This window comes from Lithobates pipiens, unplaced genomic scaffold (genome assembly GCF_037356315.1).
Source record: "Lithobates pipiens isolate NorthernLeopardFrog02 unplaced genomic scaffold, aLitPip1_a1.2 Scaffold_13, whole genome shotgun sequence".
In the NCBI taxonomy this organism is placed as follows: Eukaryota; Metazoa; Chordata; class Amphibia; order Anura; family Ranidae; genus Lithobates; species Lithobates pipiens.
The window spans coordinates 322,049,537-322,074,145 of NW_027507718.1; the positions used below are offsets into that span (position 1 = coordinate 322,049,537).

The 24,609-nt window shown below is 42.9% G+C and overlaps 1 protein-coding gene across 3 annotated transcripts in view; it reads right to left on the bottom strand.

The window, feature by feature from the left end:
• The window catches only part of ELF2 (E74 like ETS transcription factor 2), a 152,001-nt gene that overhangs the window by 13,684 nt on the left and 113,708 nt on the right, over positions 1-24,609 (bottom strand). For 2 of the 3 annotated variants that reach the window (XM_077476917.1, XM_077476918.1), the window contains one exon: positions 3,305-3,418. In XM_077476917.1, the coding sequence (XP_077333043.1) occupies positions 3,305-3,418 (114 nt within the window). Of the gene's footprint in view, positions 1-3,304; positions 3,419-21,978; positions 22,147-24,609 lie in introns of those variants that run through there. The other variant, XM_077476919.1, reaches the window with a different exon arrangement.

A 24,609-nucleotide genomic window follows, 5' to 3' on the forward strand; every position in this document is an offset into this window, starting at 1 on the left:
AAAAAAAAAAAAAACGAACATTTTGAAAAATAAAATAAAATTCTTAGTTTCTGTTCCAAACTGTTGTAAAATAATTTTTCCAGACTGATGTGCGCCAATGAGGCTGCGCTAATGGGCACCGGTAAGGCTGCACTGATGAGGTGGCACCCATTTGCAGCACTGATGAGTGCAGATCCCCAGTCAGGAAAGCCGCTTATCGGTTCTCCTCACGTGCTGTCAGCGTGAACAGAGGAATGACGATAACAGGCACTTCCTATTAACATTGTGATCAGCTGTAATTGGACACAGCTGAACGCATGGTAAAGAGCCTATGCAATTGACTGTGATCCGAGATGCAGTGTGTGGCACACCGCACCACCAATCGCCACGTGGCTTATTCTTAAAGCGGGAGTCCACCGGGACTCCGCGTTTATTTTATTTTTTTTAAAAGCCAGCAGCTACAAATACTGCAGCTGCTGACTTTTAAATAGTGACACTTACCTGTCCAGCGCGCCCGCGATGTCGGCACCCGAAGCCGATCGCTCGCTCGGCTGCCGGGTCCCGCCGCCATCTTGGGTATGGGAATCAGGAAATGGAGCCTTTCGGCTTCATTTCCCGGTTCCCTACTGCGCATGCGCGAGCCGCGCGGCGCAATCCGGACGGTCCCCGCTGCCTCTGGGAGCTGTGTGTTTCCCAGCAGGCAGCGGGGCACTTGCTGAAGGGGGCAGGCGCTTGCGGAACGGAGGAGTAACGTACGCCCGTTCCGCAGAGAGCTAGCCCGGAAGTGGGTGCAGTTACCTGGATTATCCAGGTAACTGCACCCCCCTCCCCCCTGAAAGGTGCCGATTGTGGCGCCGGAGGGGGGGGGGGATTCCGATGAGCGGAGGTCCATTTTAGGGTGGACCTCCGCTTTAAGGACCTCATATGATGACCAGTCAGAACAATTAAACCACCGCCTGGTTCTCATTGTGCTATAGGCCAGACGGGAAGTAGTTAAGATCATCAGTTTAACGCAAGTCAAAGTTTAAATTGAATAGAGATTCCATTTAATCGCAAAAATTTACACCAGCTTGGATTCGTCTTGGGATGTTCTTTAATTTCAATAGCATGAAGAAAACTTATCTGAGACAAGAGAACATGCCAGGGTTTCTCACAATCTGTAAGGTAATGGGATAAGTCCACAGTAACGGTTTGCAGTGTCCTCAGAGTACTGGTGTAATAGATGCAGCCGCTGTCTGCCCCCTGGCTGTACGCACGCACAGACTTACCAAATGTTATGTGGACAATCAACAGGCTGTTCAGAAACATAATCCTTTGCCAAGCAGGGCGAAGTGTAGCAGCACTTCAAACAAGTCCGTTCAATGAGTCCTGGCAGCATGATCACAATCTGTAGCCTGCCATTATTAGGAATTATACACCACCTACTCCAGGAGGTACATTCATAAAAACTGTCATGACATTGTGAACACTAACTGAACTGTACCTGTGCCAACCAAACAAAAGCTCCTTTCACTACGAGTACACAAGCAAAATCTTGTCTAAAGAGAACAAAATGTGCACCAAAGCCAGAGATTGTATTAGGACTATACAGGTACAGTACAATAATCTGCTTGATGGAATGAAGGGGTGATATTTGTTTTTACTACATCCTGGTCATGTACAAGTCAAAAATAATGCACAATTTAATCACAATAAAATTTTTCATAGAAATTGAAACGATCGAAAACAAAATTTCTTTAACCACATCATCTCTGGAAGATTTTACCCCCTTCATGACCAGGCTATACTTTAACAGGTGATTGCATGGTCATGCAATACTATACAAAATAAAATCGATATAATTTTTTTCCCCACATAGAGCTTTTCTTTGGTGGTATTTGATCACTTTTTTTTTTAATTATATAAACAATAAAAGACTGAAATTCTTAAAAAAATAAAAAAAAATATATATATATATATATATAAAGCAATTCAATAAAAGCAAAAATATTATTTTTTTATGTATAATATTATTAATATATATATATATATATATATATATATATATATATATATATATATATATATATATATATATATATATATATATAAAATAAATGTTGGCTACCCATGCCCTAAACCTGGAAACAGGCAGCAACTTTCCAGTCCACAAAATGCATTTTTCATGTACAAAATCACTAGAAAGCAAATCATCTTCCTCTACACAGACCTGAAATCTAATTGGTGGAAGTGGTTTATTGTAAGCGAATGATCATCTCAGCAGCAAACAGCATAATAGTGTAGTAGACAACTACAGTACAGTAAAGCTTATTTAGCCGTCATAGAAGAAAATGAAAAACAGACAATGAAAAACATCCCTGGCTGGCTAGGGAATGACCAACAAAAATAACCCAGGCCATACACAGAGCGAATTTCTCTCTCTGCAACCATAGGTTCCAGGGAAAGAAATTCACATAATTCCCTGATCAGACAACGTTGACAGGGGAATCCATCTCATTGAGTCATTGGAAGCTGTCCCCGCCGTGAGAATATCATTGTTATTGCTAGCGGCTATAACAGCAGCTAGCAATAATCGCATGTAAAATACGGAAGGCTGGTTGTACCAAAGTTATCGTTCAAACTTGTTACATTCAGCCTGACCATAAGTGCTGAACCAGCCGAAACCTGAACCGTCTATGGCTGTGGCCTAAGATACACAAGCAAAAAATAAATGTAAAAATTAAAGCAGTGAAGCATAATTATAAAGTAGTGAATGCGATGCTGGCCAAATATTCATTGCAGGTGAATCTTCCCGATGCATGTTTTATAAAACAGAAATTTTGATCCACCTGTAAATGTTTTGGGATTGTCAAACTAACGGATTTATAAATATCCTATTTTAGTGAGCACATATTTTAATCATTATTGCAGCAGTTAGCTAAATTATTTCTAATTTAACGTTGATAGTTTTACAGGAATGATGGGTACTGTGCTAAATATAAAAAAAAAAAAAATGTAGATTAGCAGCCCAAGGGAGCCTTGTATTTCATTGCTATAAAACAACATCTCTGCCTAAAAATCTTATATTAGCCACATGAAATAGTTTTATTTTTAGAGAGTCAGGAGCCAAGAAGAAATAACCACTCAGCAATTATGTATGGGGTCCCTATGCACTCTAAATAATATAGCAAATGAAGATGCTTAGAATTATAGCATATGGATAAAGTTATTTAAATCAAGTTAACCACTTTTTACATCCATATCTAAAAAAAAAAAAAAAAAAAAAAAAAAAAGTGTATATTTTAAAGTGTAAGCTAGGAAATAGATTATGAACAGTGCATAATACCTGGGCTCCTGGAGTCCCGGAGAATGGTGGGAGACTCCATGTGTAGCAGAGCCTCTGCCGCCTCAATCGTCTTGTCCGTGCAATGCACATTGCTGCTGTGTACGGATGCTTCAACTGTAAAAAGATGTGCGGCAACCATGAGTGACTGCAATGCATTCTGGACTATAGTTTTAAAATACAAAAACTGCCTTAAAATCATAAAATCAATGGAGGCGCTTTCATTTAGTTGAAATACATTTACCAACCACTGATGACATTTTGCATTCTCTACTAGTATTAAAAAACAGACACCTTTCTATGCAATTTTTCCATAAACTGAATAGGTTGCTTGGAGAATACTAGCCCAATGACGACACTATTATTTCACATCAAGCAAGAGTAGATGGTTCTAGCCAATTACAGCATAAGTACATGGAGGCACCCTTTTCAAAGACATTTTTCCCTTTCCATAGGTATACCCAAGTAGTAGTCGCAATGATTATAGCAGGTGCTCCAGAAACCAGGGAGCATATTGGAGAATTGGGGAACCAATCTAGAATCACTGGAGCTACTAAAGCAGGGGTCTAAAACTGGTGGCCCTTCAGCTGTTACAGAACTACAATTCCCATGATGCATTGCAAGGCTGGAGGGCTACAAGCATGACTCCCCATGACAGAGGCATGATGGGACTTGCAGTTGCGCAACAGCTGGAGGGCCACCAGTTTGAGACCCCTGCACTAAAGACTAGGCAAAGCTTTTCCTTTGGTGGCATCCAGACATCTGGCCAAATACCCATTTGCCAACATCACTGTCCTGGCAACCATTTTGTTTTTATTTTGGTGAGCCATGAAAGATGCTAAAGTGGCAAAATGCATCAAGGCTAGGTGCATGCCTTCATTCAAAACAGTTATGCACAATGTTCAAAAAGTGTCTATAAACCATCATCATTAAAAACCGTCAGTACATGCTGTATTACATGCTATTCATACTCCGTCACTATGGGATTTGTTTTCTGTATTCTGCAAAAAAAAAAAAAAAGGGGTTGATCCTGCTGTTCACTTTCCCTCCCTCCTTTTCTGCGTCCCCGCTGAAGCCTGAGATTGTGTAGAGCAGCTATTGCCACATCTACTGAGCATGCTCCAGTTTCAGTTCTCCTCTAAGCTATTCATGTCCTCTTTATACTTATCTGTGCAGCCAACATGACTAGAGAGTCACACATGTGGGAGTATACACTCCGTATAAACAGCCCACTCCCTCCCTCCCGTTACATGCCCACTAAACAGCTAAAAACTATGGGGTATGAATATTACATGTTGATTGATGGTGGTGCCACCTTATAATTCTAAGCATATACAAGCAATAGATATAGGCTGGAGGGGCATGAAACATCCTATTGGCAGACCCTCCCCTCAGAACGCCTACACCCCGTTTTTTTTTCTTCTTGGACAAAAATAAAGATTTGCGCTCAAATACATATTTGTATGCCGATTTAAAACATTTGATATTTATTTTTCCTTTGTATACCAAAGCTTCTCTCACCAATGTTTCCCTGCAGACAGGCTGGGAAAGAGCAGGGTCAAGTGACAGTTGTATATCGATATACTTAGATTATTTATTTTAAGAGAAAAAAATAAATAAAATACAGTGCCATCATCCATATACACAAAAAAAAAAAAAACGATAATTTAAATTAAACAATTTTAGTATCAATTTAAGCAATTCGATGCCTTTCTACATAATAAAGGGGTCTGGCTAATAGCTCAGCTGCAACAACTTACAGCCCACATCTGCTTCTAGCAATAAATTATAATTTAATCCAAGTCACCGTTATCCATAATCCAAATATAGAAAAAAAATATGCAAGTCTGATACTGCTTTGTTTGTAACCTTCCTGCAGCAGGAAATGCATATGGAATTATTCCATTAGAAAAACTCCTTTCTACACACTTTGCATAGTTTGTTTGGGCCAAGCTGGCCCAAACAAACTAAGTATGCCCCTCACTAACATGGGAGGTCACTAGATGTGCGTTATAAACTGCATGTAGCTCAGGCTACAGACAGCATACCGCACAGTGTCCTAGGTTCGAGCTGAGACTTCCTGTCTTGCATCTGGAGCAAAGAAGAGTTTACCGCATCGACGCTCAGAGCAAGCAACGTATTCTAGCAATGAATACAAAGCGCCCGCTGATTGGCTAAGTCAGAGGTTGTGATATCATTAGCCTGCCTTTGACTTAGCCAATAAAATCCTTTACAATCACGTTAATATTTTTACTTGCAAAAAGAAGGCATCTAACATGCAATATCTGACTGTCTCTTGGCCTCTATTTAAAGATGACTTGCGCAAAATACATATTGCAAAGCAGTATCCTGAGATCAGAGAAAAAAAAAAATAATAATAATAAAAAAAAAATTAAAAAAAGGGCTATTGACTGATAATTCATAAAGAATTGGGAGCACACAGTATACTGGCCACACACTCTGCCAAGCATTTTTGTGTGCCTAAGCCACAGCAGCACCTGCTGCTCCACATCCCACTCATGAAGTAAGGTGTCATCTCCAATTGCTCTTTCCATTTATGGGAATGTGCTCGCAGCTGATCCATTCCAAGTCCGCAGCCAGCAGTGCCTGAGCCTATCTTTAGGTGACCCTTTCTTCTGCATTCTGAACAAGAGAAGGGAACAGCAGGAATCCCAACAGACCATTCTACATGAGCTTTGAGGGAGGATTATCTGAAACTGCACCTTGCTTTCTTAGGCTGATACAAGACCTGGGAACAGTTTGACACTGAATTTCTAAAGTTAATTTTGAGTATCCTCTAGAAAGCTTCTAACGTTTGTAAATGGTTGCAGTACTTTTTCACGTAAGATGAGCAGCTTTTTGGATGCTAAGTGGGTAAACCTGTAAAATTGCCTATATACTTATGTGCTGGGACATTGCACAATCCTTCGCTGATGTTTAGGCTGGGTTCACACTGCTGCGGTGATGAGATCGGATGCGATTCGCATCGCACTGCAGTGCAAATAACATCCGATCTCTGTGCGATGCGAGTTCAGCCATACAGATAGCATGGCTGAATTTGCATCGCATCCGGCCCAAACTCGCACAGGACCCTTTTTTTGGTCCGCAGCAGAATCGGATCACATGGGTGTTCACACCATGCGATCCGATTCCTGTCCGAGTTTGCAGATCGCACTGCGATATGATCTGGGGGTGTCATTAACGTTTCACTGACACTCCCAGCAGTTCGCATAGGGCAGTGTGAACTGCCGTCGGGAGGCATGCGATGCTGGAACGCGCAGCGTTGCCGCATCGCAGCAGCGTAAACCCAGCCTAACAGTAAAGCACATGCATTACTTTAATACTCTGCAACACAACAGACCAAGGACCATTTCACATTAGCAGTCCTGTCTTTGGCAGCAAATCACCAGAGAGAACTCACCTGCTCTTTGGTGTTGCTATCCTCACTGGCTGAACCAGCAAAATTATGTTCCATTGCTACTTCACCTGAAGAATGAGATTTTGCAGCTTTTGGCCAGTAAGGGAGTAACATGATCTAGGCATAGGAGTGCTCTCTCTAGCGATACTGTTGCTAGTTATCTGCTGCCAATGACAGCATTGCTTGTGTGATATGGCTTTTAGAACTGTGCCCACCCACAGGGAAATTTATCAACAGCACCCTGTGCTATTAGGAGCTCTTACAATCACAAGTGGCATTTGTTACTAAATACCAGCAATGCAGATATAGCCAGATACTTACAAGCAATGCTTTAAAAGACCCTGTCAGTCTCCATATTTGTTTTGGACCTGGAGTCAGATTCCAACAAGAAAGCGATCGGTCTCTCTAAAAATCGTACCTGAATTTCCATGCAAAAGAAGAGCCATTGTTACTCCACTTTCGGTTGGCCAGTGTCACCTACTTTTTTTCCCATTCTAGTAGTGCAACCTCCAGACTCAAAATCATTTGACACTTCCAGATGTGTCTGATGCCTGTACCCCCACACCATGTGTTAGGATTCCTTTGAGTACTGGGTCACTGTCAACTCTTGCACTGACGGAAGAAGAAGCCATTTAATGCAGCGAGGGACACAGGTACCCGACATTCTTTTTACAAATCGTTTTATAGGCTGACAGGGTCTCTAAAATTTGCATCTGACTGTACTTAATGTTGAAAAAAAAAAAGTTACCAATCTGAAAAAAATATTTAGGGTGCTTCTAATCATAACTAATGTATAATATTGTAATTTTGATGAAGATACAGTTTGTCCATAAACTCTGCTTGGAGATTTCTGGTAACCGCTGAGACCAAAATAGCGCACTATAATAAGATATTTACCGCGATACCTAGTATGACAATAGCTCCAAGGGGTTTTATTTTAAGTTGTATTTTTTTTAATTATCCTTGTTACTTGGGCACAACACATCAGGCTGGCAGTGATGTCATCAGGTAGGGCGGAGCCAGGGCACCAGCTTGCTGAGGTTTTTTGCCTTACAAGCACATTGTATATTTCTATCGTGTGAGTGCATATACAACATGTTTTTAAACAAATAAAGTGGTTAGCAGTCTGTAATATTTGCTTTGTTTACCTTTATATTTGTTATTACACCTTTGCTGGGGAGTAGGATGACGATTATGAGGAGAGACCTTGGATGCAAGCTTTTGATTTTTTTTTTTACTGCCATATTTACATGGGGCCCAACAAACCAGGCGAGAGGACACCTGATGGGCACGTGAGTATTGTTCCTAAGGTGGATAAGGTGTCAACTTTTTATGAACAAAAACTGGTTTTCTCACGAAGAATGTATGGTTCATGAGATTGATCATTATCGTTTTTGGACACTTTTCACAGATTTGAGTCTTTTTGGGTCTATTTTTGCTCCTGTGCTTTATTTGTATTTGATGGTGATTTTTTTTTCATATTTCACATTGTGTGATAAGAGGATAGATTTATAGAGCACTACACTTTAGGTTTGTTACTTGCATAACTGGACCAGGCTCTATAGGTTGTAAAGGTTTTTATATACTTGCATATAAAGATAGTTATCCTTGGTCCCCCCTTTATAGGAAGAGTTGTAAACTTCTTTTCAGTTAGGCTGTTCTACCCCGAGGAGATTCCCAACTCATTTAGTAGCAACAAATTTCCTTTTTTTTTTCTTAAAAAACAACTGCAAGAAAATAAATCTGCTGAGCAACAAATAGTTCTTAGGAGGTGTAGGTCTCCTGCTAGAATGCTGCATTTCCATTAAGCGTTCACTATACTATTGGCGCTGAAAGCAATAACATGAGTACAAAATACAAGTGCCAGATCGAGTTGCAGGAAAAACAGAGCTAAATTAAAAGCATGGCAATGAAAGGGTTACAGGAAGCAACTAGGAACCATGGGTAACCCTGGGAATCTGGACGAGAGCACTGAATATATCACACTTCCAAAAAGGACAATAAGCAGTTAAGGCTTTTACAAAGAGCGGCCACATTTGGAAGACTGCCAAGAATATGCAAGTCTGCTCTCAGCAATCAGTCACTAGTAGGTGTTTCTATGGATATCACTATGCCAGAAACATACTGAGGAGAGCAGGAGTCATGAAAGTGCTAATAAAGGCAGCTTAAAGTAAAATCCAACGTGCCTCATTATTAAATATGTATGGAAAACTCACATTGGATTTGTATTTTGTGGACTAAAATATTATAGAAGATGCAGAAGCCACAGTACTAAAACAACCTGTGACCCTTGCACACATGAATTACAACTGCTGGAAAGTAATAGTACTACTAGACAGAGAGGCAAAATAAACATAAATCTGAAGCTGTATGAGCAGAACTACCACACAAGAACTCTGGACTGTATTTATAACTGCATCGTACAAATGGTATGTCAGGCACTCAATCTGGCTATGCCAATGTCTATGTCAGAGATGCTTCTTACAATTGAAAGCTTAGCATAGGTTTAGTGAGAAATCATTTCTCCCACTGACACAAGTGTGGGCGAAAGTGACAGAACCCCAAATCACACTGCATGTATCATTTCAGTCACTCCTAAGGCCCCTTTCACAAGGACAGATCAATAGGGTCCACCTTTTAGTTTTTTAAGCCGACCTGCTCAGACCATCCAGTGCTCTCCATGGTGCAGCGGATGTCAACGGACGCGTGTCCATTGGCACCGGTCAACATTCGATCCTATCCGCTAAAAACAGACGGATGGAAATGGAGAGATGGTCTGTTCATAGTGTCAGTGTTCACTCTGCATAAGTGGAGCAGGCATAGACCCGTCACCCACCTGATCCGTTGGGGATCAGCAGACAGACCCCTAAAGTACATGTTCTCCTAACGGTCAGCAGAATCTATTAAATGTGTGTTGTAAAGCTTTACTATAAGTTAAACATCACTGGGATACAGTAAACAGGATAACCAATGAAGGTTGCTTGATCTTTTATTATGTTCAGAAGTCTAGCTATATTATATTGTAGTGCTAAGATGGAGAGTCATACAGCAAAAAGTGCATCATAGTCATTCAAAATACATTTGTTTACTAGGGTGGCTTTCAATAGAACATGCCATACAATGCTGAGTGTTTTATCCTTCTACTGTTCACTCTGTAAAGTGATTGGTAGATTGAGAGCCAGTAGTTTATACCTGAAGAATTTAGATGACATAGAGCAAGGATATGCAATTAGCAGACCTCCAGCTGTTGCAGAACTACAAGTCCCATGAGGCATAGCAAGACTGACAGCCAGAAGCATGACACCCAGAGGCAGAGGCATGATGGGACTTGTAGTTTTGCAACAGCTGGAGGTCCGCTAATTGCATATCCCTGACAGAGGTTCACATGGAGCACGCCGAGATCAGCGAGACCTTTTTGGAACAAAATTCTTATTAGGCTGTGCTCATCAGATCTAGCAAAGCTCTTTCATATGAATAAGGTTTCCATATCTAAAATTATTTCCTCCCTTTTTCATTAGTACAATATACATATGAAATGACAATACTGGTCATTAAGATGCTTCCTGGTACAAGAAATGCACATTTGATTACCTTTTAAGTAGATGTAAACCGGAAACGCTCAGGTGTGAATGGGGTCTAAATTCTATCACTAAAATGTTAATGTAATTTCAAAAATATATATTTTTTTATATTCACAGCTTTTGTTATAGTAAAACCTGATGTTCCTGCCATGAAGACTCTTGTTAAGGCACCCCCTCTTATTGTGAGCCAATGCTCTGTCCCTGTTTCCCAAATGCTCTCCATCAGGAAGAGTTCACTCCGACCCATCCCAAGCAAAGAGAAGCAGCTGCCACTGGGACAGGAAGCGCACATCTGCCAAGAGCTTTAAGAAAACCAGCAGCACTAAGACCAAAAAAATAAAAAAAGTTAATGATACACATTGGTAAACAAGCCAAATGGTGTCCCAGTTTTGGGGTTACATGTAAATCAGAAAAATAAGGAAGCAGTCATTCCTGAAAATGCTCATTTCAATTTTTCTGACCACCTGGTTTCATTACTGTCACTGATCCAAAACTAGCAAACAGATCTGGATAGTCAGAGTAAAGTCAGATAGGGCCAAAATAACGAATCGATTATGAAATGAATCGATTACTATTTCCATAATCGATTAGCCAGTAACATAATGGGATTAAAAAAAAACTAAAATTAGCTCTTTATAGTACAAAAAGCGCAAATAATCGCTACGGTAAATATTACTTTCACTATTGCACAGTTAAAAAAAAAAACAAAAAAAAAAACAACCTTACAGTAGCGATTATTTGCTCTTTTTGTACGATGAAGGGCTATTTTTTACTTTATTTTTTTTAAACTCCATTATGTTACTAAAGGTCTTAGGCCTGGTTCCCACCCATGTGTTTTTTGGTGCTTTTTGCCTTAATCGCACTACAGTTCATTTAGGCTCGGTTCACACAGGGGGCGACACGAGGCGACACGACTTGCCGTGCCGTGACCTGACAAGTCGCCCCCGTTCTGTACTACGGAACCGTTCTAAGAGGAGCGACTCGAGTCGCTCCGACTTAGAAAAAAGGTTCCTGTACTACTTTTGGGCGACTTGCATTGACTTCTATACAGAAGTCATTTGCAAGTCGCCGCTGAGGTCGCGGCGCGGCAAGTCGTGTCGCCCCCTGTGTGAACCGAGCCTTAACGTTCACATCTATGCTTTTTTTTCAGCTGCTGCGTATTTGGGAAGGGTCAAGGACCTTTTTCAACACAAAACTGTGCTTTTTTTTGGTTTAATATACTTCAATGGAGAAGCTTCAGAAAAGCATGTAGTGCATTTTTACAGCAATTTGTGTATTTTAATCTGCCCAAATTGGCAAAAAAAATTAAAATTAAAAAAAAAAAAAGCAAAAAATAAAAAAACGCAAAACGCAGCAAAATCATGTGCGCAAAAAACATGCGCCACATAAACTGATCAAAAGCAAACTGCATAGTGGTGCACTGAGCCTTATGCTGGTCAAACGGATCAAATTTCAGACAAGAATATTCATTCAAAAAATCTTTGAGCATTCGCTGAATGAAAGAATGTTTGAAATTTTCACTTGCATTTAACATTCTGTTTTAAAATTAATGTCATTTCTGAAAGAAAACCACATACACTGTCTGATAATCTTTGACCAAGAAGTTTTCTATTTCTACATTTTCCCGTCACTGTGGTTGAATTTAAACATTGATTTGACCACACCAACGATTAGAAAATCAGAAGAGGTTCTTAAAATTACCTTTTTTTTTTTTTTTTTTCCCAAGGAAGACCATGTTTTTCTATGGCCAGGATATATTAAAGTTCTGTTTGAAAATCTGCAAAACAGTCTAACTTTTTTTCTTTAAATAAAATTTATTTTATCAGTCTGATTATATTTACCAGAGTCAACCTCTAATAGTATAGATAGAGTATAGCTATACTATTAAGCCTACCTGTTGGTAAAAGAATTATCTCCAAAATGGTGCACATTTTCACTCTGCGCGCAGCTGCGCTTTGAAGGTCCGGCATACCGTGCCAGATCTTCAGAGCTTCTTGCCGGAAATGAGGGATCCCGCATGCATGTGTGACGTCATCGTGGCTCCGTCCACTCACAGCACGAAACCAGAAGAAAGGCTGGAGGACCATGTCAGCCCTCTCAGCAGTGACCAGGAGGAAGGGCTTCATTGTAAGGCATTTCATAATGTGCTGATATTTTTCAGCAGTTTACAACCGCTTTAACCACTTAAAGCGGGGTTCCACCCTAAAGTGGAACTTCCACTGATCGGAACCCTCCCCCCCTCCGGTGTTACAATTGGCACCTTTCAGGGGGGAGGGGGGTGGAGATACCTGTCAAAGACCGGTATTTACACCCACTTCCGGGCATAGACTCCCGTGGGAGTCTACGCCATTTCCTGTCCTGCTGCGCTGTCTGCTGGGACACACGGGTCTCAGAGACAGCGCGGACAATTCCTATTGCGCTGCGCGACTCGCGCATGCGCAGTAGGGAACCGGGAAGTGAAGCCGATACGCTTCACTTCCTGATTCCCTCACCTAGAATGGTGGCGGCAGCAGCCGAGAGATCGATCGGCCTCGGCATCGCTGGAACCCGGGACAGGTGAGTGTCCATTTATTAAAAGTCAGCAGCTGTAGTATTTATAGCTGCTGGCTTTTAATATTTTTTCTGTAGGTGGAATCCCTCTTTAAGGAACGCCCCTCTTTGAGATGTGTTATTTACAAGTTAAAAAATTACTTAGAACACCCCCCCCCCCCCGATTATACTTTATTTTTTTCTCCAACAGTCGTTTGGCAGTCGTTGCAATACTGTCACACCATTTGCGCAGCGGTCTTACAAGTGCACTTTTGGAAAAAAAATACACTTTTTTAAATTAAAAAAATAAGACAACAGTAAAGGTAGCCCATTTTTTTCATATTGTGAAAGATAATGTTACGCCGAGTAAATTGATACCAAACATGTCATCCGTTGTAATAGAAAAAAAGTACGACAGAACCTCTTAAATATGAGATCTGGGGTCAAAAAGACCTCAGATCTCATATTTACACTAAGATGCAATAAAAAAAAAAAAGGCCCTTTAACCGCTTAAGGACCGCCTCATGCCGATGTATGTCGGCAGAATGGCACAGCTGGGCACAAGCACGTACAGGTCCGTTCCCTTTAAGTGCCCAGCCGAGGGTCGTGAGCGCGCCCCGGTCCTGAGCTCCGTGACCGTGGGACCCAATCGCCGTTTACACCGTTTAATTGTCTACACTTACCTCTCCTCGTTCTTCAGCTCTGTGACCCGATAGCGGGTCACCGGCAGCGATTGGGTCCCACGGTCACGGAGCCCAGGACCGGGGCGCGCTCACGACCCACGGCTGGGCACTTAAAGGGAACGGACCTGTACGTGCTTGTGCCCAGCCGTGGGTCGTGAGCGCGCCCCGGTCCTGGGCTCCGTGACCATGGGACCCAATCGCCGCCGGTGACCCGCTATCTGGTCACAGAGCTGAAGAATGAGGAGAGGTAAGTGTAAACAAACCTCTCCTCGTGCTTCCTACTGAGGCTGTCACTGATCGTTTGTTCCCTGTTATAGGGAAAGACGATCAGTGACGTCAGATGCCAAACCACGCCCCCTACAGTTAAAAACACACACACACACACACACTTAACCCCTACACTGCCCCCCAGTGGTTAACCCCTTCACTGTCAGTGACATTTTTAATTGCACTGATTGCTGCATTAATGCCAATGGTCCCAAAAACGTGTCAAAATTGTCCGACGTGTCTGTCATAATGTCGCAGTCACAAAAAAATTTAAATTGTCCGACGTGTCCATCATAATGTAGCTGCTGCCATAACAATGATATTTCTCTTCAAACATAGGATGTACATCGCGTGCTACGGTCCTTAAGTGGTTAAGAAATATCTTTTATATGGACTATCTTGGACTCAAAACCACCCGTTACTTAAAGTGGAAAGTCACTCAGTCAACACTATTTTTAATCCTTAGGCTGCCACCATTAGTAGCTTGAAAGTATATCACATTTGTTTAAAACCATTTTTTGTTTTTATTATTTAGTTACTTATTGGTTTCCATGCCTAGGCAAGTGATGTCATTTTTCTCAGCTAAGCGCACGCTCCTGCGGGCATGCCTGAGTTAAAGGTGGATGGATTTCACAAAGTAAATACATTATGACCAGAGCCAAGCAAGATAGATGTCACATCAATGCCCTCTAAGTTTCTGCAGAGTGAACACAGGAAGACCCCGCTGAGCTCTATGGTGGCCCATGTGTAAACAGAATCCGCTGTCCATTTACATCAGGCTACCTCCAATCCAGTTCATCAAAACACAAAAGAACACAGAACTATTTTTTTTTTTTTGTTTGTTTGTTTTTTCATAGACAAGTCCATTTAGACCCCTTTCACACAGGAAGGATCCGTAATAATCCGCTTGCTCAGCGGGGATCGCTCCGTTTATCCCCGCTGAGCCGGCATATGACAGGGCGGTCCAGGTCCACCTGAAAAACTGACAGGTGGACCTGATCGGAATGCCTGTGTGAAAGGGGCCTGGTAAGCTGGCTGCTACACCTTAAACCTGAATATAGTTACAAGTTAGGAGACTTCTGGCCCATCATACAACAATGTTGCACAGATGCAGCTTAAAATTCATCTAGGTACACAATCACATCCAATATTATAACTGGACAGCTCCTTTAGCATGTAAAGAAAAATTATGATATGTGGACATGTTATTTGAAGCATTCCCATCGACATGCCATGTATACAGGGATTAGAAAGGCTTGCAAGAAAGTGCTCTAAAGAAAAGCAATGCTACTAAAAGTCTGTGGGTACTGACTGTTTATTTTTGGATATAGACAACACATGGTGATCAAGGTAATAAGGTTGGCTTAGCATTCTTGGGAAGTATAGGCAGCATCAACCGCCAAGCTAAATCTCAGCAACACTACACTTAGCTGCTAAGCAGCTCTCACACTAGATTACCACCAAGGGCCATTAAAGGGGTTGTAAACCTTCATGTTTTTTAACCCTAATGCATCCTATGCATTACGGTGAAAAAACACCTGGCAGTGACCGCCCCCCCCCTCCCATTTTACTTACCTGAGCCCTGGAACTTGACCTGCCAGGGACATGCTCTCTCTGCCTGAGGTTCTCTGCTCTTGATTGGATAGATAGCAGTGCAGCTATTGGCTCCTGCCAATCAAATCCAATGATGGGGGGCGAGCCATACATTTGGAGGCTATGGGCGCCGAATGCTGGACTTGGGAGCGCGGCGGCAAGGTAACCCCATCATGGTAAATGTAGTTCCAATACATCTGGAGTGCCAAGGTTCGCCACCCCTGCCCTAGGGGGGGTTATCTGACATGGGGAGGAGCTGCGAGAGCGCCCGGGGGACCCCAGAACAGCAGGTTTGGGCCACTCTGTGCAAAACGAGCTGCACAGTGGAGGTAGTATGACATGTATGAAGTATGACATGTTAAAAAAAAAAAAAAAAAAACCCTTACAATCACTTTAAGGAAGGTGAGCGTTTTGATAATTATTTTTATCATGACAGGTGATGCTTTGTAATAACAAAAAAATGAAGATAAGTATAAAGAAAAAGCCTTGTAGTCACCAAGAGATTTGTCAAATGGCATTGAGTACTGTTGACACTGGAAATTTGGAGCCTTGGGCTATGACTGAGCATTGTGCTTGAAGCTAAAGTAAACCAAACTATTTGCATTCACTAAATGGTAAAGGAAAGGGATTATTCAGCTACCAGACAGAACTTAACCACTTCAGCTCCGGAGGATTTAACCCCCCCCCCTTCCTGACCAGGCCACTTTTTGCAATACACCATTGCGTTACTATACTGAGAATTGTGCGGTCATGCCACGCTGTACACAAATAAAATATGTCCTTTTTCCCCACAAATAGATTTATTTTGGTGGCATTTAAATCGCCTCTGCAGTTTTTTTTTTGTTTATAGTACCAAAAAAAAAAAAAAATGGGGGGGGGGGGGGGGGGTTACTAGCAGGGGCGATCGAAGGGTTAAATATGTTCATAGCAAGTGCTTACTCACAGTGTGGGAGTTGGTTGTAAGAGAAGAGATCCTGGTCTTTCCTACTGACAGAATGGCAGTCTGCCTTGTTTACATAGGCAGATTGACATTCTGCCCATGTACTAAACAATCAGTTGCACCTTGTACAGTATAGGATTTCATGTCCCTTAATCCAGCTCTGAACAGACCTCTTATCAGTAAGATAAAAACAGAAGCAGAAATAGTAGTCAGTTCTCCCCCTTGCTGTGAGTGACATGTGATTTGCATATCATGCACAAGACTGATAGAGGCATTCTGTGTACTTCAGATCCCCTCCTCCTTTCTTCTCCAGCTCTCCCAGGATTGGCTGCTCTACACCTCAGCATGCTGAAGTCATGTGGTGACTTTTCTGGGTTTTGACTGGATGTTAGCATTCATAGGAGAAGTTTAGTGCAAGAACTAAACAGTAGAAAATGCATGTTGACCAGGGGAATGTAGAGGTAGGTGGGCGGGGAGTCTACTGACCTCACGACTCCACCCACTGAGCTCAGGACAACAGACTCGCCCACAGAATCTACAGTTTTTTTCAGGTCTCATAACAGACAGATGGGGACATTTGACATGTAAGGATACACACAGGAGGCATGTATATCCTTATAGATAACCACTATGGCAGTAGTTTAGAAAGGACAAGAGTGGATTTACATCCACTTTAAATAAATAAAATTTAAAGCGCCGTCACATGCAGAGGCAAACGCACACGTCGGTCCCACGAGCATATGTAAACAGTGATCGCACCACACATGTGAATTATTACCACGATCATCAGAACAAGAGCAATAATTCCATGAGCGCATGCAATTTTAAAGCGTGACGTTAGAGATCTATTTACTCAGCATAACCTCTTTCACATTATACAGAAAAGTGGGCTAACTTTACGGTTTTGTTTTTAAATCATTAAAGTTGATTTTTTTTTTAATACAAACTGTTTGAATTACCACTGTGCAAATACAGTGACAAATAAATTACTACAACAACCGCCATTTTTTTTCTGTAGGGTCACTGCTTAAAAAAAAAAAAAAAAAAAAAAAAATTATATAGATTTTTTTATTATATATAAATATAATGTTTGGGGGCTCCAAGTCATTTTCTAGTGTAAAAAAAAGTACATTTTTTTACATGTATATTAAAAGTGTCAGAACTGGCCTGGTATTAAAGTTATTGTATACCCACTTTTTTTTATTTTTACCTACAGGTAAGCTTATAACGGCTTACCTGTAGGTAAAATAAATATCTCCTAAACCTGTACAGTTTAGGAGAAATTCACTTTGCATGCAGCCACTGATGTCAGCAGTGTATGCTGTGAATGGACCGGCTGAAGATTCGGCAGACGCTGCCGGACCTTGACGGGAAGACTCCCACATGCGGGAGCGACGTCATCGCAGCTCCGGTCACTCACAGTGCTGGAGCCGCGAACCCCGAAGACACGCCGACAGCAAAATATCAGCTCCCGTGGACTGGCCTGCGATATGGGGAACTCGTTATAAGGCATTTCATTATCAGCTAGTATGCAGGGTTTTTGCCTTTTTTTTTTTTTGTTAACCGGTTCCCGACCGGCGCACGCCAATGTACGTCAGCAAAATGGCACGGCTGGGCAAATGGGCATTCCTGAACGTCCCTTTAAATTTGCCAAGCCATCGCGTGTGTGCGTGCCGAGACCTCCATGAGTCAGGTCGCGGGTCCCGCGGATTCGATGTCTGCGGGGATACCCACGATCGCCTCACGGCGAGGAAGAACGGGGAGATGCCAATGTAAACAAGCATCTCCCAGTGCTGCCTAGTGACAGTGTCACATAGCCACGTCCCCCCCACAGTTAGAATCACTCCCTCTACATCGCCCCCTAGTGGTTAACCCCTTCACCGCAAGTGTCATTTACACAGGGATCAGTGCATTTGTATAACACTGATTGCTGTATAAATGACAATGGTCCCAAAAATGTCCGATGTGTCTGCCATGTCGCAGTCACGAAAAAAAAATAAAAAATTGTCGCCATTACTAGTAAAAAGAATGAATAGGAATGCCATAAAACTATTCCCTATTTTTTAAACGCTATAACTTTTGCGCAAATCAAATGCTTATTGCGATTTTTTTTTATATATTTTTGGGGGATATTTATTATAGCAAAATGTAAAAAATAATGTGTATTTTTTTTTCAAAATTGTCACTTTCTTTGTATATAGTACAAAAAATAAAATCTGCAGAGGGTGATCAAATAAAACCAAAAGAAAGCCATATTTGTGGGAAAAAAAAGGACATCAATTTTGTTTGGGAGCAACATCGCATGACCGCGCAATTGTCAGTTAAAGCGTCGCAGTGCTGAATCGCAAAAAGTGCTCTGGTCTTTGGCCAGCACAATGGTCCAGGGCTTAAGTGGTTAACATTTTAATTTTTTTCTGAGGATATACAACTGCTTTAAAGCGGGAGTCCGCCGGGAGTTCCGCGTTTTTTTTTTTTTTTTTAAAGCCAGCAGCTACAAATACTGCAGCTGCAGACTTTTAAAATAAGGACACTTACCCGCCCAGCGCGCCCGCGATGTCGGCACCCGAAGCCGATCTCTCGGGTGCTGCCGCCGCCATCTTGGGTATGGGAATCAGGAAGTGGAGCCTTTCGGCTTCATTTCCTGGTTCCTTACTGCGCACGTGCGAGTCGCGCTGCGCAATAAGGATGGTCCCGCTGTCTCTGGGATCCATGTGTTTCCCAGCAGGCAGCGGGGGACTTTTCGGAAAGGGGTGTAGATTCTGCAGAATCTACGCCCCTTTCCGCAGATCGCTATGCCGGAAGTGGGTGCAGATACCTGTACTGTACAGGTACCTGCACCCCCCTCCCCCCTGAAAGGTGCCAATTGTGGCGCCGGAGGGGGGGGGGGGGCATTCCAATGAGCGGAAGGTCCACTTTAGGGTGGACCTCTGCTTTAAGGTAGCTAAAACTTCTGGGCGGTGTAATAATGCCTTGCTGACAGCTGCCTCCTTTGTAATGTACTGATATCAATGGGAGAGCTTTCTGAATTATTGTACAGCACAGCAGTGCAAGCAGCAGCAATAGAGCTCTTTAACAGATTTACTATAAAATTGCAGCTTTTTCCACGTTCCTGTGCATTCTGTAGCACATTCATGAATGAGCTGTCAAAACTGCAAAGTGCGAGATTGCACAGCAACACATGCATTCCAGTGGGAACAAGCTTTAAGGCTGGCCATTCATGTTAAATTTTCTTGTACAATTTTCCTTTAGATTTACCTTAAACTATGTGGTACAAGGGCCTGCCCAAATCTATACAATTAAAAGTGGTTTCGTTTTGACCTCCTATTATATGTTTTTTGGTAAATCTAAAGGAAATTTGTACAAGAAAATGTAACATGTATGGCCAGCCTAAGGCTACATTCACACTTTAGTGGATTGAATCGTGGGCAGATGTGTGCATGACAGATCGCGGGACTCGCATTTGAGATGCCATTCATTTGAATAACACCTAAAATCATGTTGCGGGTCTGCCATGATAAATTGCGGAAAGCATGTCGCCCCAAACAAAGTTCAGGAGCTACTATATGCCCTTCTAGATTGTGAGCTCCATCGAGTAGGGTCCTCTGATCCGTCCTGTATTCATTTGTATTGTAACTGTACTGTCTGCCCTTGTGTTGTAAAGGGCTGCACAAACTGATGGCACTATATAAATCCTGTATATTAATAATACTACTATTGTGCAGAATTGCAGCATATCTGATCGCGATTTAGTGTGAATGCAGAATAAGTCATACATGCCTCAAAAAGAAGCGCTGCTCCAATATAAAACAAAAACCCCAAACAATACCCATGTGTGAATGCTTAAAAACAAAATACCTACTCTATTCAAAAAAAGGGGAAAAAAATACTTGCCCTTCGATAGACTGAAGAAAAACTATAGCGAGCACAATTCTAGAAAATATATACTGCAAAGTAGTGAAGGTTAAAATGTTTGCACATCAAAAAAAAAAAAAACACACCAAGGTCCTGTTCCTTTACGGCAGTAGTTCTCAACTCCTGTCCAGAGGACCCACTAAAAGGCCAGATTAAGGCCCCTTTCACATGGGATGGATCCGTGATGATCCGCTTGCTCAGCAGGGATCGCTCCGTTTATCCCCGCTGAGCTGGAGGATGACAGGTCAGATCTCCGCTCTCCTCTATGGGGATCAGATGAGCATGGACCGTCTATCTGTTATCCCGATCCGTTCTGCAGATGAATAGAAAAATAGGATTTGCCTCTGTCTGCAGAAACAGACCATAGTGGACACGGATGTCAAAATTACTTTGGTGACTTTACAAACACTTTAATGAAAGCCTTTGGCATTGATGTAAGTATATCCTGGGTTCCTGGCTGTCCCGCATATTCAATGGCTTCAACACTTCCAAGTCACTGACTCCCTTGCTGTTGCAGCCAAAAATCACTAGTAACATTGGATCAGCTAATCGTTACACTCACAGAGTACAGTTCATCTGTAATCTTCTCTAGCTTAATAAACAGTAGTACAGCACACACAGATATAACGTGTGCAGCATAATAATCAGGATCCCAAAGCCTCTAATGATTGGGAAATCATTTGGTTTTCTTTCATCTAATAGATAGTAGATAAGAAGTCTCCATAAAAGGTAGATATAGCTCTATTGCACACCGACAATGTGTATCGTTCACGTGTCTGCCTAGCTGCAGTGTCCCAGGTGCTGAAGCCCCGCCCATCACTTCCGTGTTTACATCTCTCCTCTTCCCTCCAATTCCATCCGCATTGTGAGCTCACATTCCGCTGCCAATCAAAGCCGCCCTGAGTACCCATTGGCCCCCAGCCCAGCCTCTACGCCGAGCGTTCATAGGCCACCTCTCGGATTTCGAACCATCCCCGGGAGCGGATTGGCTGCCAGAGGCTGCCCATCACCCGAGCCCTCCAGCCCGTTTGATCTCTACGCTTCCGCTATCGAACCCCCTTTCCCCCCCATCTATACGTTACATAAAGAAATGTAAGTGATTAGAAAGCTACAAGTGACACTAATCAGAGGCCGCGATCCCAATGACAGCCCGACTCCAATCAGACAATACCTAAATCTACACACACCAATCAGGGGCTGCAGGCCACATTTATCAATATGAGCCCCTAGATCAGACACACACGGACAATGACATCCCGGGCACACTGCACGCCAGGGGTGATGATGAGCACATAGCCGGGATGTGAGGTGTGCATTGTACAATGAGAGCAGAGATCGGTGTGACATTAGTGGAGGACACAGCGATCAGTGATGAGCTGTATACAAGGGATCCAGCCCTGTGCTGCCCGGAGACAGCCGAGCCTGGCGACCATGCAGACAGCGTGGCACAGACAACAATCTGACACACTTCCTGGTTCCAGGATCCCAGCAGCACTGCAGGCTGCACTCCCATCACACATGTCGGCCTCATCTTCCTCACCCCGCTCCTCCTCCTATGTGCAGCGAAGGTGATCACACTTCCTAACGTGGCCTCCATCGCTCCCTGCAAGCAAAACGTGCGCAGCTCCATCCCAGCCAGTGTCCTGCACACAGGGCCGGGGGTGGCCATGCATGCTCGCCGGAGCCGCCCGCAATTCAGCTCCCACCCCCTCCCCTCGATTGCATGCATGCATGCCCGCCCGGGCTCGCTTTACCGGCTCTGATCAGCAGATCGAGTTGATTGGTGGATCCCTCATGCAGCGAAGTCGCCATGTTTATCCCGGAGCTTGTGCTTCACATTGAGACCCAGCAGTGTAGAGGAGGAAGCGGGGATACAGACACACAGTGCGAGGGGGAGGAGGAACGCGGATCCTTCCGCCAACTACAGGAAGAGCACGGCTGTAATCCGCCGCTCACTACACTGCCAGCTGTGTGTATCCGCCGCCTGATCCCTCCGCGTACACACAGGAAGTGCTGCCCTTCACCAGCACACAGCAACATCCACACAGCGGCCAATAGCAGATACACTCTGCCTACACACCAATCACCCACATTATACATTATCGGGAAAAAAAAGTTTTACAAACACTTTTTTTTTTTTTTTTTTTTAGAAAAAGATATTTAACCACTTCACTAACCAGGCCATTTTTTGCAGCTGACAATTGCACGGTCGTACGAAGCTGTACCCAAACAAACATTTACATCCTTTTATTCCCCATCAAATAGAGCTTTCTGTATTGGTATATATGATCACCGCTGCAGTTTTTATTTTTTGCGCTATAAACAAAAATAAGAGCAACGATTTTAAAAAACAACTTTCTTTACTTAACTACTTGCCGCCCACGCTATAGCCGAAAGATGGCTATAGCGTGGGCCTTAAAGTGGTTGTAAACCCTTACAAACCACTTTGACCTACAGGTAAGCCTAGATTAAGGCTTACCTGTAGGTCCAAGCAATATCTCCTAAACCTATATGGTTTAGGAGATATTTGCCCGAAAACGGCGCGCAGGCGCACTGAGCGCGGCATTTCCAAGAATGGAGCTGCTGCGCGTGTCGACTCCCGTGCGCATGCGCGGGAGTGACGTCATCGCGGCTTCGCCAAATGACAGCGGCGGAGCTGCAAGGCGCCACCAGCAAGATGGATGCGGCGGACTACAGGGGACAGCGGCGACTTCACTGGCTCCTGTGTCAGGTAAGTGACACATAATGGACTACTATGCGATGCATAGTAGTCCATTATGCTTGGCCTTTGCAGGGAATGAAAGAGGAAGTAAACTCATCAGGGTTTACTTCCTCTTTAATTGCCAGGAGGAGAGCAAGCACTGTCTGCGCATCCCTACGGGTCGTGATTTGTGATCACAGAGTCTGAGACTTAACTAATCACATATCAGAGTAAGGAGTCGATCCCAGCTTCTGTCAGAGGGACATCAGCCCCTCACACAGAAAGCCACGGCTGCATTGTCTGTGCCCACCAGTGTCAGCTGCCAGTGCCCACTGTGCCACCTACCAGTGCTGCCAATCAATGCCCACCATTCTCATAATCAGTGGCACAGATCAGTGCTGCCAATCAGTGTCACCTATCAGCACCCATCAGTGAAGGAGAAAAATTAAGTTTTCAAAATTTTATAACAAACTATGAAAGTTTTGGTTTGTTTTTTCTAAATTTCAGTCCTTTTCTGTTTTATGTAGCAAAAAAAAAAAAAAAAAAACCAGCAGCAATTAAATACCACCAAAAGAAAGCTCTATTTGTGTTAAAAAAATGATAAAAATTAAATTTGGGTATACTGTAGCGTGACCGTGCAGTTGGCATTCACAAATGTCAGCGCTGAGAGCTGAAAATTGGTCTGGACAGGAAGGTGGTTTAAGTGCCCAGTAAGCAAGTGGTTAATGCTATAAAACATCCAAAAAAAATTGAATGTCTTCATAAACTTAGGACAATATGTATTCTGCTACATATTTTTGATCCCAATAAGCGTATATTGATTGGTTTTCGCAATAGTTATAGTGTCTACAAACTATGGTATATCTAATGGAATTTCTATTTATTTATACTAGTAATGGTGGCAATCAGCGACTCATAGCGGGACTGCGACATTGCGGTGGACAAACTGGACACCAAGTGACACTAATACAGTGATCGGTGCTAAAAATATACACGTCACTGTACTGACACTGATCAGTGGCAATCAAGGGGTTAACTGTGTGCCTAGCCTGTGCTTGGTTATTGTGGGTGAGGTGCTTGTACTATGTGAAGGCATTGATCGGTGCCCCTGCTTAACCACTTCCAGACCGGTTCACAACGATATACGTCGGCACTTTGAAGAGGAATATCATTGCTATGACAGCATCTAGCTGCCATAACCCCAGTATCCGCTTCTTCAGCGAGTGGTCTGGTTTCAGATGAAAGTGGTCTTTGTGGCGCATTCGCCAAAAAAATTACTTTTATCTGGGGCGGGAGAGGGGGCCCCCCTCTTGCCACGCTCCGATGCCCTCCACCGCTTACCAGAGCTGCCGGCAGCGGCGATCATATCCTATCCCCTCTGTGGTATGGAGCTGAGTGAGGGAAAGATGGCCCCAACTAGGCTCCATTCCATTGCAGGGCAGAAGCGACATCAAAATGTCACTTGTGCACATTTTTTTTAATTATTGCATTTTAGTGTAAATAGGAGATCTGAGGTATTTTTGACCCCAGTTCTCATATTTTAGGAGGTCCTGTCATGCTTTTTTTTCCCTATTACAAGGCATGTTTACATGCCTTGTAATAGGAATAAAAGTGACACCATTTTTTTTTTTTTTTAAAGAACAGTGTAAAAATAAAAAGTAAAATAAGAATTAGTTTTTACATT